At 41.0% G+C, this 15,312-nt stretch overlaps 1 protein-coding gene across 6 annotated transcripts in view; it reads left to right on the top strand.

Annotated features, from left to right (window-relative positions):
- The window catches only part of LOC123828576 (nuclear body protein SP140-like protein), a 60,716-nt gene that overhangs the window by 13,278 nt on the left and 32,126 nt on the right, over positions 1–15,312 (top strand). For 2 of the 6 annotated variants that reach the window (XM_045853659.1, XM_045853630.1), the window contains 9 exons: positions 1,240–1,362; positions 2,441–2,524; positions 3,331–3,396; positions 6,075–6,155; positions 8,401–8,481; positions 9,607–9,687; positions 12,304–12,390; positions 12,630–12,689; positions 13,542–13,595. In XM_045853659.1, the coding sequence (XP_045709615.1) occupies positions 1,240–1,362; positions 2,441–2,524; positions 3,331–3,396; positions 6,075–6,155; positions 8,401–8,481; positions 9,607–9,687; positions 12,304–12,390; positions 12,630–12,689; positions 13,542–13,595 (717 nt within the window). The remainder of the gene's footprint in view (positions 1–1,239; positions 1,363–2,440; positions 2,525–3,330; positions 3,397–6,074; positions 6,156–8,400; positions 8,482–9,606; positions 9,688–12,303; positions 12,391–12,629; positions 12,690–13,541; positions 13,596–15,312) is intronic. The other 4 variants (XM_045853642.1, XM_045853640.1, XM_045853635.1 and 1 more) reach the window with 4 other exon arrangements.

The following is a 15,312-nucleotide window of genomic DNA, read 5'->3' as shown; positions in this document are numbered from 1 at the left end:
GAGGCAATTGCAGACCTGAAAGCAGCATCTCCATTACTCATACGGGATCTAATTCCTGCTCAGCACCCTTCTCTCCATGAGGAATCACTATTGTCCCATGGTTTTTCAAGTTGAAAACCTAGGAGTCATCCATGGTGGCTCTTGCCCTCAGATGCATGCCCATGTCCCACTTCACATAGTCATTTGTCTTTCAGAGTATCTCCCACTGGTCCTCCTGTCACACCTCCTAGCCCGAGTCTCTAATTCAGATCTCGGTCATGGTTCTCAGAGCACCAGCCATCTGCTCATGTCCTCTTTCTAATCTTGCTCCCATGATATGAGTTATTTGCATTCCAACTATGTGGGGCATTTGAAAATAAAAACAAGATTGTATTACTTTCACACTTATTAATAGATGAGGATTAAATAAATGTTTCTTTCAGTGGCATTGAAGTCATCCTCAGTGAGCCAGCTGCTTATTTCCCCAGCCTCATCACCTGCCTCCTACACTATTCAAGATAGACTAAACCCCTGGCTGGCATAGCTCAGTGGACTGAGTGCAGGCTGTGAACCAAAGCATTGCAGGTTCCCAGTCAGGGCACACTCCTGGGTTGCAGGCCACGACCCCCAGCAACCACACATTGATGTTTCTCTCTCCCCTTCTCTCTCTTTCTCCCTCCCTTCCCTCTCTAAAAATAAATAAATAAAATCTTAAAAAAATATAGAATTAACCTTCTTCCCCAATGATTTTAATTGTTAATTTTTTTTCTTTCATTTCTAAGCCTCTTCATATGCCTTTTCAGAATGGTTTTCATGTTCCACTACCCTCTCCACTATGATTAAATCCTGTTTAAAATAGACTATCTCAGAGAAGCTTTTTTTTTTAAAGAAAGAGAACACTTGAGAGACAAAGGGTAAATGAGGAAGAGCAGTATCACAGGAAACAAGAGACAAAGTTGTAGGAACAGAGAAGAGAGAAACACACCAAGAGAAAGAGAAACCCCAAGAGACACCAGCAGGAAGAAACAGAAGCAGAGATTGGTAAAATGTACGGAAAGGAATGAGAAGGGAAGGTGTAGAAAGAGTATGAGGAGTAAGAATAGGAAAATTTCCCATGATGGGTGAATCCTTTTCAGTCTGTAAGGCAACCTACTGAAGCAAAGTTAACCTTCAGGTCAGGCTGTTTTGCAGAGTGGGACATTCCAGCTTCTCAGACTTTCTTGGTTTTCCTATTGTTTTCTTGTGGCGATTCCTTTTTAGCCATAAATTCAGACGTCCTTGGGATTTTATTTTCTTCTGAAGAGGACAGCAAGGCCTGCTGTATGACTTGTGATGGAAAACAGCCTCAGGAAGCCTTGAATTCCCCACCAACATATGAGCCAGGTAAGAAAGGGGAGATTGTCAGCTCTGTGCTTCAGGATGTCAGGTGGCTGAATTCAGGACTGGTGTTTCCTGATGCATGAAATTGTGAACACCCTCTATTGTCAAGATTGTGTGTGTCCTAAAATCTGTGGAGTCACATAAATGTTTCTAAATGCATATTCTTGTACAAATATATAAAGACAGGGGATGCCTTTTATATCTACTAATACTAAAGACTTGAATTTATACCTACCCACCCTTTCTCTTCCTTACAGAATAAAAACTAAACATTATTCTTTTTGTTCATAATATTATTATTGTGTGCCTAACTTTGGAAAACCCTCAAAAGAAACATGGTCCTTTAGATCAAATGCTCTCAAATCTAAATTATAATGTTTGCCAAATATTTTGCATTATGTTAGTGATTTTTCAAAGAATTTTGGCAAACAAGGTGGCATTTTATCTGAAGCATATAAGGGTCTTTTACCAGTTCAGATTAGTCAAGCAAGTGGATGGACCAGAATCCTCAATGACTCAGTGCAGTGAGGGTCACGTGGGATTGACAAAGGGTCAGGGCAACCAGGGTCACCTGGGCTAAGTTCACTCAGGAGAGCCCAGAAGGTCTGCAGGTACCAGGGAAGTGGAACAGGGCTGGGTACAAGGAGACTTTCATTCAACAAATATATTTCATTGGTGAGAGAAGGGAAAAGCAGAAAGAGGTGGTAGGGTGGGACTTGTCCTATGGGATGCGAGAGATCTAGTTAGAGCTAGAAAGAAAGAGAGAATCACAGTGGGAAAAGTGATAAAAAGCAATGAAGAAGCACAGGACTGAGAGGGAATCCAGAAAATTGAGCACATGAATCATCCTTTATGGTGCAGAAGCAAAGTGCTTGGTGACAGAAAATGAGGTGACTGAGGGAAAACAAAGGAAAAGAGGCAGAGCAAGGCTTGGGGGATCTTAGGTGAGGTCTTTTGAGCAACAGCACTTTTCTCCCAAGGAGAAGCTGAGCTGAGCCCCAGACATAGAATTTGGCATGAATTCCCTGAGTCTGTTTCCTGGTCACCATGTCTGGTTGGTCATTTCCATTTTTCTCTTCAGTTTCCTGTGAGCATGAAGACCTCCAAAGGACTAGTGGTGAGGATTCTGAAGAGATACCCAAACTGCTACCAGTTAATGGGGGAGGTAATCATGATTTAAATGACTAAATACCTCACTAAATTTGTCTGTCTGTATGTAAGGGAAGTTTCTCTTCCTTCTCTCCAGCATATATTCACAGTTTTTCTTTTTCTCTCTGGTTGCTTTCTCCGGGTATGTGGAGGCAAGTGGGAAAGGGCAGCTAAGTACCTTAATGAAGGGTCTCCTTAGAGAAGAATTTAAGGGTACAAAATAATAAAAATGTAGACTGGGGTCACCAAATGAAGCTATTTTAAGCGGGTCCAATTTTATCTAAATGTATATGGAATCTAAGTACTACCAGTTTGGAGTATGGGAAGAAAGAGATCATTTTAATATTACTCACCAAGGATTGCTTGGGAACAATGAAGTACTATGTATGGGAAAAACACAGAAAAATAGAGTTAAAAGAATAAGTAGAAAGACAATGGAGCAGAAAGGTCAAGAACATCATGGGGGAAGAAAAAGACAGAAATACAGAGTGGTAGAAGTCTGGCACAGAAAGTCATAGTCCAAGAGATCCACCAATAACTCCATGGCACAGATGCAGCAATGTGTAGAAATTGGGTCAGAGGATAAAAAAGAGAAGAAGAGAGAAGGAGGAAGGGGGAGAGGGCTTAACAAGCTGCTCAATGGTAGAAAGCAAAGCTTGTTTGGTGCAACACACTTTTATTCCCAAAGAGCAGTTCTCCTGTACTCTAAAGATCAAAGCTCTGATACACTCTTGAACATGACCACATCCAGGTAGAGTTCAGGTCACTCTCAATTGTTCATCATGGTCCTGTTTCTCTTTTCAATGTTCTTTGGACTTATAGATCTACAAATGGGTGGAGCAGGAGAATCAGAAGAAATGCCCACCTTACTGCCTTATGATGGAGAAGGTAATTAGGATTTAAATGACCTATTATCTAATTAAAGCTTTGTTTTCCTGTCAACATTGAAAAAGACCATCTCTTTTATCTTCCTTCTTATTCTTCCACCCACCCACCCAGCTACTTATCCACCCATGTATCCATCCATCTGTCTGTCTGTCCATTCATCCATCTACACTCACATATGCACATAGACTATGATCATTTTCTAGTTGCTGTCCTCTAGAGGTTCAAGCAGTGAAGAAAGGATGAGCTCTAAAAGGTTGGGGACACAGGCAAAGACAGGGAGAATGATGAAGTCACTGTATGAAGAGAGATTGGATTGTTGCCACTTTTACCTAAATAAAATTGGAATAGAACTATTACCATGTTAGATGTGTTATCAGGAAGGGAGGTAGTTTTCAAGCTTGGAACATGGGCATAATGAGTGTAATTGAAAAATGGAACATGCTTGTGAAAAACTTTCAAAGTGGACCTTGCAAGGGGAAGGATCCCTGTTCATTTGTTAACAACAAAAGAAGAGAAATTTGCTGACGTGGGAGAGAAATATGTAAGATGAACAAAATAGACAGGGAGGTTGAAATTTAAATTTTAGTTTCAAACATTGGTAACAGAATGTTAAGAACTAGAGAGAACAGATAGAAACAAGGAATTGATCATCACAGAAGAAACAAGGCTGGCTTAACAATCAATAGAGGTGCAGAATGAAAAGGTAGAGAACATGGTATTTAAAAACTCATGTTCTGAGAGGAAAGTGCTCAGAGGTAGAAAGAGTAGGGGAAGGCACACAGTTATACAAAAAGGAGAATACAGGAGAATGAGTGAAAAGTCAGTGGAGCAGGAGCATTGTGTACAAGGATAGAGAAGATGGTTGGGGACATTGCAGGAACTGAGAGATGAACTGCACATAAACAACTTCTGGCTCTAGGAGTAACACGTTAGCAATGAGTTTTCAGATCACGGTGTGCCTAGTTATCAACGTGGCCCCTGTTAGATCCTTAGAGGAAATGGGCCTCCCCCAGCCATTCTTGACTGCTCCCATCATAACTTGATAATCCCAAAATTCTTATCTCTGGCCTAGACTTATCTTCTAAACTCATTAAGTGCCTGAATATGTTTTTGCAGGAATCTGAGAGTCATCTGCATTTGGAATTTTTTCCAGGAGCTTCAATGCAAGATACTTCCATAATTGTGCCTACCATCTTTCTTGACACCAGATCTGCCTCCTTTTCTGGTGTTCCCTATCTCAGTGTAGAACACTCTTGTTCCCTTCTTCAAGCAGGAACCTAGGGGTTATCGACATCTAGTCAACTTATACACCCCATCAATCATTCAGTTTAGTCAACTATACCTTTGGCATGGCCATTTGTGCACTTCTTTTCACATTCAGCTCAGGAACTCTAGTCAGATCTGTCTTCTCTCTGGAACTATAGCAGAGAGAAGACTACAGCCTCTACTATAGCAGAAGACTACTATAGCAGAGAGAGACTACAGCCTCTAGTCTCACCTCTTCCTCCACTCACATTCCCAGCACCTCCACTCTCTCCAGCTCAATGAGATGAGTGTTTGAAAATGTGAGTTGGCTTATGTTACTTTCCTACCTTAAATCAATAACTTCTGGTTGTCATAAGAATTAGGTCTGTTTTTCTTCCCATGGCTTCAATCTCCTACCTGCCTCTCCTGCAATCACTTCAAAACTTTGTATAAAACTGCAGGAATTTTGATTTTTCTTGACTACTTGTTCCCATCTGAGTCTTTGCACGTGCTTAGCTCTGTGCCTGGAACAGTTTTCTTAGCCCACTGTGCTCTCCATTTGCTCACTAATGGCACATTCTGCTCACTAATTTGGTGAATTTATGTGGAAATTACACTATATCTCAGAGATGCCATTTCTGACCAACCACTAGCTCAGGAAAGCAATAGGATGAGAGATAGGGAAAAGACATAATGAGCAGCATTGGGGAAGCAAGACGGAAAAGAGGGAGGCAGGAACAGACATGGGAAAAGAAACAAATTGGGACAAAGAGAAGTACCAAGAGATTCCATTAGCAAGATACAGAGGTGAAATAGAAGAAGCAGGGAGAGGTGGAATGAGTGAAAATGAGAAAGAACGAGGTGTGGAAGATAAGGATACAAGGTTTTTGATAGTTTCCATTAGATTATCGGATTGTGCAAGACCTTTTCCCTTCACAAAACCTAAGCCACAGTCATCAACTGTTATAATTCTATTTTATGGATGAGGAAAAAAAGCACAGAAAAGCATGCTAGTCAGTTTTTAAGGGCCAAATAGAAAAATAAAAGTGGTACAAAGGTCCTGGGTATGTCACTGAGGGTGACAGTTTAGGGAAGCCAGCAGGCTGTTAGGGTGGAGTCATGTGGTCAGGAGAGATACAGGAAGTCAAGGAATTCTTCAGGTTCCCATGAAGTACACAGCTAGTCAAAAACTAGACCTAAAAGAAGAGACAGAACAAAAAACCTGGTAATTGAAGCAATGCACAGTGAGGCAACACAAATGTGTGGATGCAGAACTATAGGAAGAACACTGAAAGAGAAGGAGGTACCTCAAGATGGTAAAAACGCAGAACAAGACAGCATGGCTTTCGGGAGCAGTGCCTGGGGCAGAGTGACAGGCCGAGGTCCATCTCTGATTGCCTTCCATGGTCCATCATTTTCTTGTTTCTCTGCAGTGACCTGTGATTTTGAAGTTTCAGAGTTGACTAGCCTAGAAGTAGACAAGGTGCTCAGCTTCCTACCTGCTGAAGGAGAAGGTAATTATGATTTAAGTTCCCAACTTCCTCAATCCATGTTTGTTTTCTGGTCAGCAGGGAACAACAATCTCCCCAGTCTCCCATCCTCTTCCTCATATTCACATGCATACAGATGAGATTGCTTTGTTTTTCCAAAACTGTGAGAGAGACACAGAATGAAGGTGAGCTTGGCTCCTGGGAAGAGAGGGGATCCCTGCATGGAGAACAGAGGGAGATGGAATGTGCCAAAGGCAGGCTGGGGCACCAAGGCAGATGTGCCAGGTGATGTTGTTAAATGGATCCAAAATCCAGATATCAGCAGATTATGGCAAATCAGGCAAGGAGCTCCTTTCCTGCCCACTTCCGGAAGTACCCGGAACACAGAACTAAGTTTTGTGAATGATGGATAAGGCTCTCTGGCACTGTGGTCTATGTGAAATGGCAGAGTTTATGTCAGTTTGGAAGAAGGGATTTGTGAGAATGAGGAAAATATGTAAAGTAATGGCAAATCTTACAGATGTCCAGCAGGTGAAGACTCAGAAACAGAGATAGAAAAGAAAAAAGTTATGCTAAGTGAAATAAACCAGGCAATGAGGGACAAATATCATATGATCTCCCCTTTAACTGGAACCTAATCAACAAAACAAACAAGGAGGCAAAATATAACTAGAGACATTGAAGTTAAGAACAATCTGACAGTAACAGAGGGGAGGTGGCAGGGGATAATGGGGGGCAAGGGGGGAAGGGTTTTCAGGAACAACTATAAAGGACACATGGACAAAAAACCAAGGAGGGGTGGAAGCAAAGGAGGAAGGTATGGATGACTGGGGTAGCAGGGGAGTGGTGGGGGGGTAAATGCAGACAACTGTAATTGAACAACAATAAAATAATTCTAAAAAATAAAAAGAAGAAAGTGAGAGACAAAGTAGAAAGGGTATAACCTCAATAAGCAATGAGATACAGAGATAAAAATTAGAGAAATCATAGAGAGGCAAATAAATATACCCCCCCACCCCAAATGGAGAAGGAAGCACAAAAGAAACTGATGCAGAGAGATAGTTTTAAAATGATTTAAGAGTGAAAACTTCTAAAATAAGGAGGAGAGGAGAGAAGTTGGGATCCTCTAAGGCTCAAGTGCAAGTCACTAGACAGAAGCTTCTCCCAGCACAAAAGGGCATGTCAGTAGTGAGTTTTCAGGTTAAGGTTTCCCCAGGTAGAGAGTGGTGCCCGTACACACTCAGAATAATGCTCTTCTCCCTGGCACCCTCAGCTACTCTCGGGTAAAAGAACAGAATAAATCTGAAGTGCATGTCTGCTAGGCAGACCTGTCTCCCAAGGTCGTTAATCTCCAAAATGATGGCCTTTATCCCAAGACCTTGTCCATTTGTATGTATTTCAGGAACTGACACTTCCAAGATTGAAACCAACACTTTCTTTTGTGAAACAGAAACTCCTCCTGCTCCAGGGTTGACATGGATGTCCCCCTTTCTCTTGCTCCCATCCCACCCATTTTTTTCACTTCGGCAAGATATAAATGGGATCACATTATTTTCTCACTTAAACCTGGCGACCTTTGTTGCCCTTGGATTATATCAGTTATCCTTCTTCCTGGGGCTTTTTTGAATCCCATTCACTATGGGGCTCCAACCTACTTCTTCTGCCTCATCTCTGATGAGACTACAGAAATTTTCAGAGGTTGCAATGCTCTGGTCTTTCTTTCATAGGTGGGTCTTTGAACAACTCCTGTGTTTGGCGGTGTCACCCTGGCCTACTCTGCTCTTTATCCCATTCCCTGATCAGGTTACATCATGCTATTTCAAGGATACTTTTCCTGAAAGGTGTGGGAAGTAGATACGTGAGGCGGGGAAAGTCAGTAAAGAGCAGTGTCAGAGGCTCAAGAGAAAAAGTCAGGAGTGGAGGAAACAAACACATCAAAATGAGAAACACCTGGAAACACTGACAGCAGGAATGAGGGCAGAGACAGAAACAACAGGCCAGAGACTGTGGGGCCGGGAAAGAAATAGAGAGAATTAGGTGTTTGAGAGGGAAGAGGATGGCGGATGGTTCACAGCCACTGATGACAAGGACAGAAGTCAGCCAACCTTCAGGGCAGGTGAATGCAAAGGGAAGACCAGGACTGTCTGCATCAGAGACAGTCCCATCTCGGGGATACTTGAACTGCCCCATCTTCACTACGAGTTTTCTTGTCATCATTCCCTCTGGTTGTTTACTGAGACTTCTGAGGGATTTCAATTTCTCTCTGCAGAGGACAGCAATGTCTGTTGGGATCTCAGTGATGGAGAAGAGCTCCAGGAGACCTTGAGCCTCCCACCCAGAGGTGAGCCAGGTAAGGAAGGGGGGATTGCTAGCACCTGGCTGCAAGGTGTCAGGAGGCTGAATCCAGAGCTGAACAGCAGGACATCCAACATTAGAATAGGTGTGTTCTCTCTTCATTTTGTAGTAGATAAATACCAAGGAAAGATAGAGCCTTTCATATTCTTTACACATCTTATTTATGCTACAGACTCAATATTGTGATTTTAACTTTGCCCATCTTTATTTTCTATATAAAGTATAGAAACTTAGTATTTATTTAGTGCTTAATATTATCATTATCATAATATCATAACCTTGGATAGGCTTTAAAAGAAACATTGTTCTGAGATCTACTTGTCAAAAAAAGGAACAATGACTTTCAAGCCCAAATTACAGGGTTTTTTTTCACGACATATTCTTCATTAAGCTGTTGGATTATATAGCACTTCTTTCTTTCAAAGTACATTGGCAAGTAAGATTTCCTCACAAAACTTTAGGACTTAGCCAGGAAAACTGTTATTGTCCCTCCTTAGAGAAAAGGAAATGGAAGCACAGAAAAGGGATACTTGTTTTCCCCCCAAGATGTCTCAGGTATCTCACTACAGGTGATGGCTGTGAGGTTAGTGGGGGTCAACATGGTGACACAGTCAGAGTCCAAAAGGGGTCTTGTGGGCTCCCAGGGGGACGAGAGCAAAGGTCAGTGCAGACACGCTCCCACTTCACAGATAAAGCATGTCAGTAGGGAGGGAAGAAATCCAGAGAAATGGTGACAGAAAGACCAGGTCCTGGTGTGGGGATTGGAGAGACCTGGGAGAACAGAGCTAGACAGAATAAGCAGAAGAGGAGATCAAGATCACCATTGAGGAAAAAAAAAAGATAGAAGGGTAACAAGACAGAAGAAGCCAGGGGGAGTGGAGCCCACAAAAATCCAAGACAAATATTGTCTTGGTGCAGATGGACAATGATCTGGAGGCAGGTCTACAGGTAACTCAGAAGCAGAGAGCAGGAGAGCGAGGTGCTAGAGACAGATGCAGAGGCAAACCAGGGCTTGGGTGGATCTCAGGTGAGGTCCTTGGAGAAGATGTCCCATTTCCCAAAGGCAGCTCACCTGTGCTCTGGACAGCCTGGCTCAGCTCTTTTTCTTATTTCTCTTCAGTGTCCCATGAACCTGAAGCTCCTCAAATGACCAAAGAGAAACCAGGGGAGGTGTCCAGCCACCTACTATGTAATGAAGAAGGTAATGGTGATTTCAGTTCCCATTTAACAAAATGAATCTTTGTTTTCTGTCTATGGGGAGGAAACTCTCCCCTTTCTTCTCCCCTCCTACCCCACTCCCCTTCACATACCCAAACAGAACCAATGTGTAGAGCTCAGGGGAAAGGGTCAGGAATATTGAGAACATTACATATAAGGGGAGGGAGTGAGATGGGTGGAGTATTCTCAGCCTCTGGTGACAATGACAAAAGCTATGGTAACCTCCAGGCCAGGTAGACTCAAAAGCAGGGGGGTCTGAGGTCAGGGACATTCCCAGTAGGAGATACCTGAGCCACCTTAGACTTCCTGGGAGGTGGACTTTCCTGCCTGCTTTGTATTGCCGGTAGCTCTTGAATCATGCATAATATAGGTATAACAATGTGCACATTAATTATAAATCAATCATGTGTAAAAGAATTTTCCAGGAATTCTAAAATTAATCCTTCTTTAGGATATTTAACCTATTAGTTGTACTTGTGGAATAGATCCCTACTAATTAAATATGTACAGTTTTTTAAAGCAAACAAAAAAGGAAGTGACATTAGATGATGGTCTGAAAGTAATATTTAAGGGTTGGGACATAGGAACTTTTGGTCATTTATCTGTCTTTTTTATAGAAATAGTATCACATGCATTGTTTACTTTTGATGTGTCACAAGTTCCCCATCGAAACCCAAAGTCATCATCTGTGAAGCTTTGTCATTTATTACGATACGTGCAACAGTTAGAGTCGCAGTGAGAGCACAAACAGGAAGTGGAGTTCTGCCAGTGGGGGACTGCAGCTTTGGCAAGGACAGGCTCATGACAAACAGCAGCAGCCACAGCATTCAGTCATAAGTGTGAATGGTGTCCCACATGTGAATGGGGCATGGAGTTTATTCACCAAGCAGAGACGAAAAAGGGGACAAATGATCAATTACATAGTAATATTTGACCTCACACTATGTGCTAAACAAAATTATTTTCTTTACAGTTTGACAGGAGGTCAGGTGTCTTCAAGAAGTTTTTGGAGTGGGATTCAAGACTAAGTGTGCCCAAATATCTTTGCACAAATGAGCTACTGTGCAATGGACCCACACCCATTAATTAGTCTTTGGAGCTAACTTGGATAGGGGGCATGCCAGGTCTCTGCCTCCATCCACTTGCTTTCAATCACTTTCTTCTAACATTCGAGAATCACAGGAAAATCAGGAACAAGCACACGTGAGATAAGACTTTTTATACTAGACAAGGGAGTGAGAGTAAATGAAGTAATGAAAGAATAAACACCTTGACACACTATTTGCTAAATGCTGCATCTGCAAAGTAAATGTCTAACTACTTTGCATCTAACTGCATACATATCATTAAATAATAAGATACTTTCAGGAACAAGAGCTCAGGAAATAAGTCAGCGTCCAAGTATGGTCTTTTGCCATGTATAATGCATGCTCACTTTTTGGGGCCCAACCTTTCAGGAAAAAAATCTTTTGCTTTAATTTTTTAATTCATTTTTTATTTATTCATATTGAGATGCTTTTTTTGTATTATAAGGGAATTGTAGCATTTATTTTTGAACATGTTATGGTACAAGAAATTTTATGTAACAAATAATTACAAAACACAAGAACAGATACAAGGTATTTCAGATGCTACTCATGTATAATGCACATCCTTATTTTTCCCTCATAAATTTGGGCAATAAAGTGTGTATTATACATGGCACAATATAGTAGTTGCTGACACAGAATTTATACCTGTTGGTCCAAGGGTCCCACAGGACTTTCCTAAGAAAAATCTTCAAGACGATCTTGGTGGGAACTCCATTTTGGAGGGGTCGTCTATCACACAACATCTGAAACTAAAAGAGGGATTTATTTCTTGCATAACGAGGCACATGGTAGGAGGAGGCAGTGTACTTACTGGACACTGTTTCTTTTAAAATGGAAACTACTGATTTTATATGGAATTTTGTCAAGCACGTGTTTCAGGGACTACAGACTTTCAGAAACAGGAGTGATTATAACAGGTTACATTTAGCCACAGATGAAGGCTTTCTGGAGTGTGGTTGTTGCTGACTGGCTGATTTTCAGAAGTGTATGGCTGTAACTGATTGGATGCCTTGAAATGTGGTTGGTGCTGTAAGTAGTCATTTGCTAACTGGGATGAGTTTGTACGTGGTCTGGTACTTTTACCATTTTCAAAGAACAGTTAGTTTTTTTTCCTGGAAGAGTACATTCTTTTCAGTTATTCTTAGGGCTACAAGTAGGAAAATAAAAGTAGAAGAAGCAGAATGAGGTGTAAAACATGGGGAATATGTGGCTCTGTAGGCTCTCAGGTGTGATTATTGGAGCAGGTATATATACATTATTTTCAATATAGTTTATTGATTATGCTATTACAGTTGTTCCATTTCCCCCCTTCACTCCCCTACACCCTGCACACCCTCTCCCATCCACATTCCCCCCCTTTAGTTCATGTCCAGGTATATGTATATATATATTTTAGGAAGCAGTTCATTTGAACACAGAACATCAGTGTGCCAAATAGGAGCACCAGGAACTCTTCCCTAATCACTGTCTTAGGATCCATGGACACTAACTTTCTTGTTTCTCTTTAGTAGCTGGTGAACTGGAAGCTCCCCAAATGGGAGGGGAAGGAGAATCTGAAGAGCTTACCTCTAGCCTACCACCCTGTGATGAACAAGGTAACTGTGACTTAAAGAATAATAAAAACAGAAACAGAGTTCTAAAAAGGGAAGAAAACATGGGAGGAAAAATTGGGGACTTAAAAGAAGAGTCAGATATAGGGTGGATCGATGGAAGATTTTGGAGAAAGAAGTAGAAAAATGGAGATCAACAAATTTACACAAAAGAGGATCCTTGGGGAAAATGAAAGGTCTTTATAAATCACAATTTTAATGTTTCTGTATTATGTGCTTCTCAGAAGATGAATCAGGATGTCCAGAAGCAAGAACTGAAAGCAGCCAAGCACAGGACACAGAAGGTAAGGCTGTCCAAAGGTTATGGCATGAGGGTGGATGCACAGGTTCCACAGGCCCCAGGTAGAGTGTGACAGCCAGGTGGTCCAATACATCCCGATATCCTGTTCTTTGCCTTTTCTCAACCTGATTCTTTTGGGAACAATAGGAAGACAAGAGATCATCATGAAGTCATGTTTAATAGGATGAGCCCTGTTGATTATACTTGTTTGATATAGTAAAAATACACACACACACACTCTTAAAATGACAGTATCTAGTTTACTACATTAGTATATTAGTAATAAACTCTGTATTTATACAGTGATTTCTATCCCTGCCCCACCTGAAAATTTATGGCATCCAAAAAGAGGAGGGTGTACTTCTGCTAACAGATAATATTGTCACTTGTCGGAACCTTAGAAAGACCTCAAAGGCAACTGATCCTGCCACTTAATTGTCAGTAGGGGAGATTTCAGATCACCTGCTCTTTACCCAGCACATATTTTTGATGGATGTCCTCCACTGTCACTAATTTATGTAGTGTTTTCCTGCCAATTTTGCACTTAAGATGCTAATTCTCACAAAAAATCATAAGACCTAGGCAGAATAGGATAACTGTTTCGATCCCTGAGTAAATTGAAGTGCGTAGGTATTTAAAAGTGTTTTTCAAAGTCCTGTTGAGAAATAAAGGAAGACCCACGAACCCTCTGGGACTCCTACTTCTCAATTCAGAAGATATTTAGTTCCTTTAGAAGGAAGAGAAAAATGATAAGCCAGACATCTTTAAAAACTCAAGTCTTCTGTGGTATGATTCCCCCTAGGGTTGGCAACTTTTAGTTATTAATTTGTTCCCTTACATCAACCTCATTTTCTAGATACTGTGGATCTTGGAAACAATTCTACTCTGGGGAAACTCAAGAGGAAAAGAAGTAAGAGTACATAAGATTTTACTTGATTTTGATGTTATTATGAGTCTTTTTAATACCAGAGTTTCATTTTATTATTTACAATAATAAGTGATAACAAAAAAAATAAGTGATAATAATGTGATATTCCCTCAAATATGTCCATATCCTAATCTCTGGAATATATAATGAATTTTCTTCCATGACAAGAGGGATTTTATAGATATAATAAAACTAGGGGCCTTGAAAGGGGAGATTATCCTGGATATCCGGGTGCCACCAAGGATAATCAATGGACTTTAGAGTGAAGAACTGTTTTCAGGTGTGGAGAGAGGAATTGACTTTGGAAGATAGTTACAGAGAGATGCAATATTGCTGGCTGTGAAGATGAAGAAGAGGAACAAAGAATAACAGGTCACATGTAGAGAAGTTGGAAGAGGTATGGAAATAGCGTCTCCTCCGCAGCCTCCAGAAAAGAATGAAGGCCCACAGAAACCTTTATTTTAGCCCTTGTCAGACTTCTAACCAACATATCTGTAAGACAATAAATTTGCATTGTTTTAAGCCACTAAATTTGTGGTCATTTGTTATGGCAGCTACAGAAGAGCAATACAGATTTTGGCTATTGTGCAGCTATAACGTGTTCCTGAAAAGGTGGAAGTGACTTAGGAATTGGGCGATGGGCAGAGGGAAATTGGGCAATGAGAAGAATTTTAAGTAGAATGGTAGAAAATGTCTACATGGCCTGGAGCAGTTTGTTAGTAGAAATGTGCAAAGACCGCTAGGGAGGACTCAGGTGGAGGTGAAGCACATGGGAAAGAAAACCTGTATTGCCTTAGAGAAAACATAAATCACACCAAACAGATGTTAGTAGAAATATGATAGTTAAAGGTCTGACTGCTGATGGATGAGAAAGAAATAAGAAACATGTTTTTGGAAACTGGAAAAAGAGGATCTTTATTAAATAAAGGCAGAGAGCACAGTGGAAATTCTTTTCTGAAGACATGAGGAAAGCAGAACTTTCTGGGTATATATATCTAAAGAGATTTCTGAGCAAGTGAGGAAGATTCCGTTTTTTTCTCTTCTTAGAGTGAAATGGGAAAAGAAAGATAAAATCAAGGGAAGAACTGCTCAACACAACAACAAAAAATAGAACTTGATGATCTGAAAAAATTCTCAGTCTATTCAGGTTACAGAAGATGCTAAAATTAGTTGATTCTATTTCAGGAAAGTGTGCTCTGTAGAAGTGACCAAGAATGTGACTTAGTGAGCTTTTTTCTGGTGCCTCAGAAGTAACAAAAGATCAAAGAATTCAGTCACATATAAGGTTCTTTGAAGAGATTACTTGTGTGACTCATAGATCCCCTCAAGCCACCTTAGCAGGAGTAAAACACAGATATATAGTTATATACAAAAGACCTGTGGAGGAGACTCTTTTTAATGAAATAAGTCCCCATGACATACATGGGAGACCCATAAGATTCCTGAGAATTTGATACCAGCAGAAACAGAGCTATCGATGCCTAATCCCTGGGACCTGTAATATGTTTCTTTTCATGGAGAAAGAGTTTGAGGATGTGGTTAGGGATCTTGAGGTGGGGAGGTTATTTTGGATAATCTGGGTGGTCCCAGTCAAATTAGATGGGTCCTTAGAATCAGAAAACCTTTCCTGCTGTGCAGACAGGAATATGCAGCCAATAATCTGAGAGATGCAATGAGGCTGGCTTCGAAGATGCAGGCA

The sequence above is a fragment of the Phyllostomus hastatus genome, unplaced genomic scaffold, assembly GCF_019186645.2.
Source record: "Phyllostomus hastatus isolate PE091 unplaced genomic scaffold, TTU_PhHast_1.1 phas_contig_137, whole genome shotgun sequence".
NCBI lineage: Eukaryota > Metazoa > Chordata > Mammalia > Chiroptera > Phyllostomidae > Phyllostomus > Phyllostomus hastatus.
The sequence above is the reverse complement of the archived record's forward strand: the minus strand, read 5'-3'. Positions and strand labels throughout refer to the sequence as shown.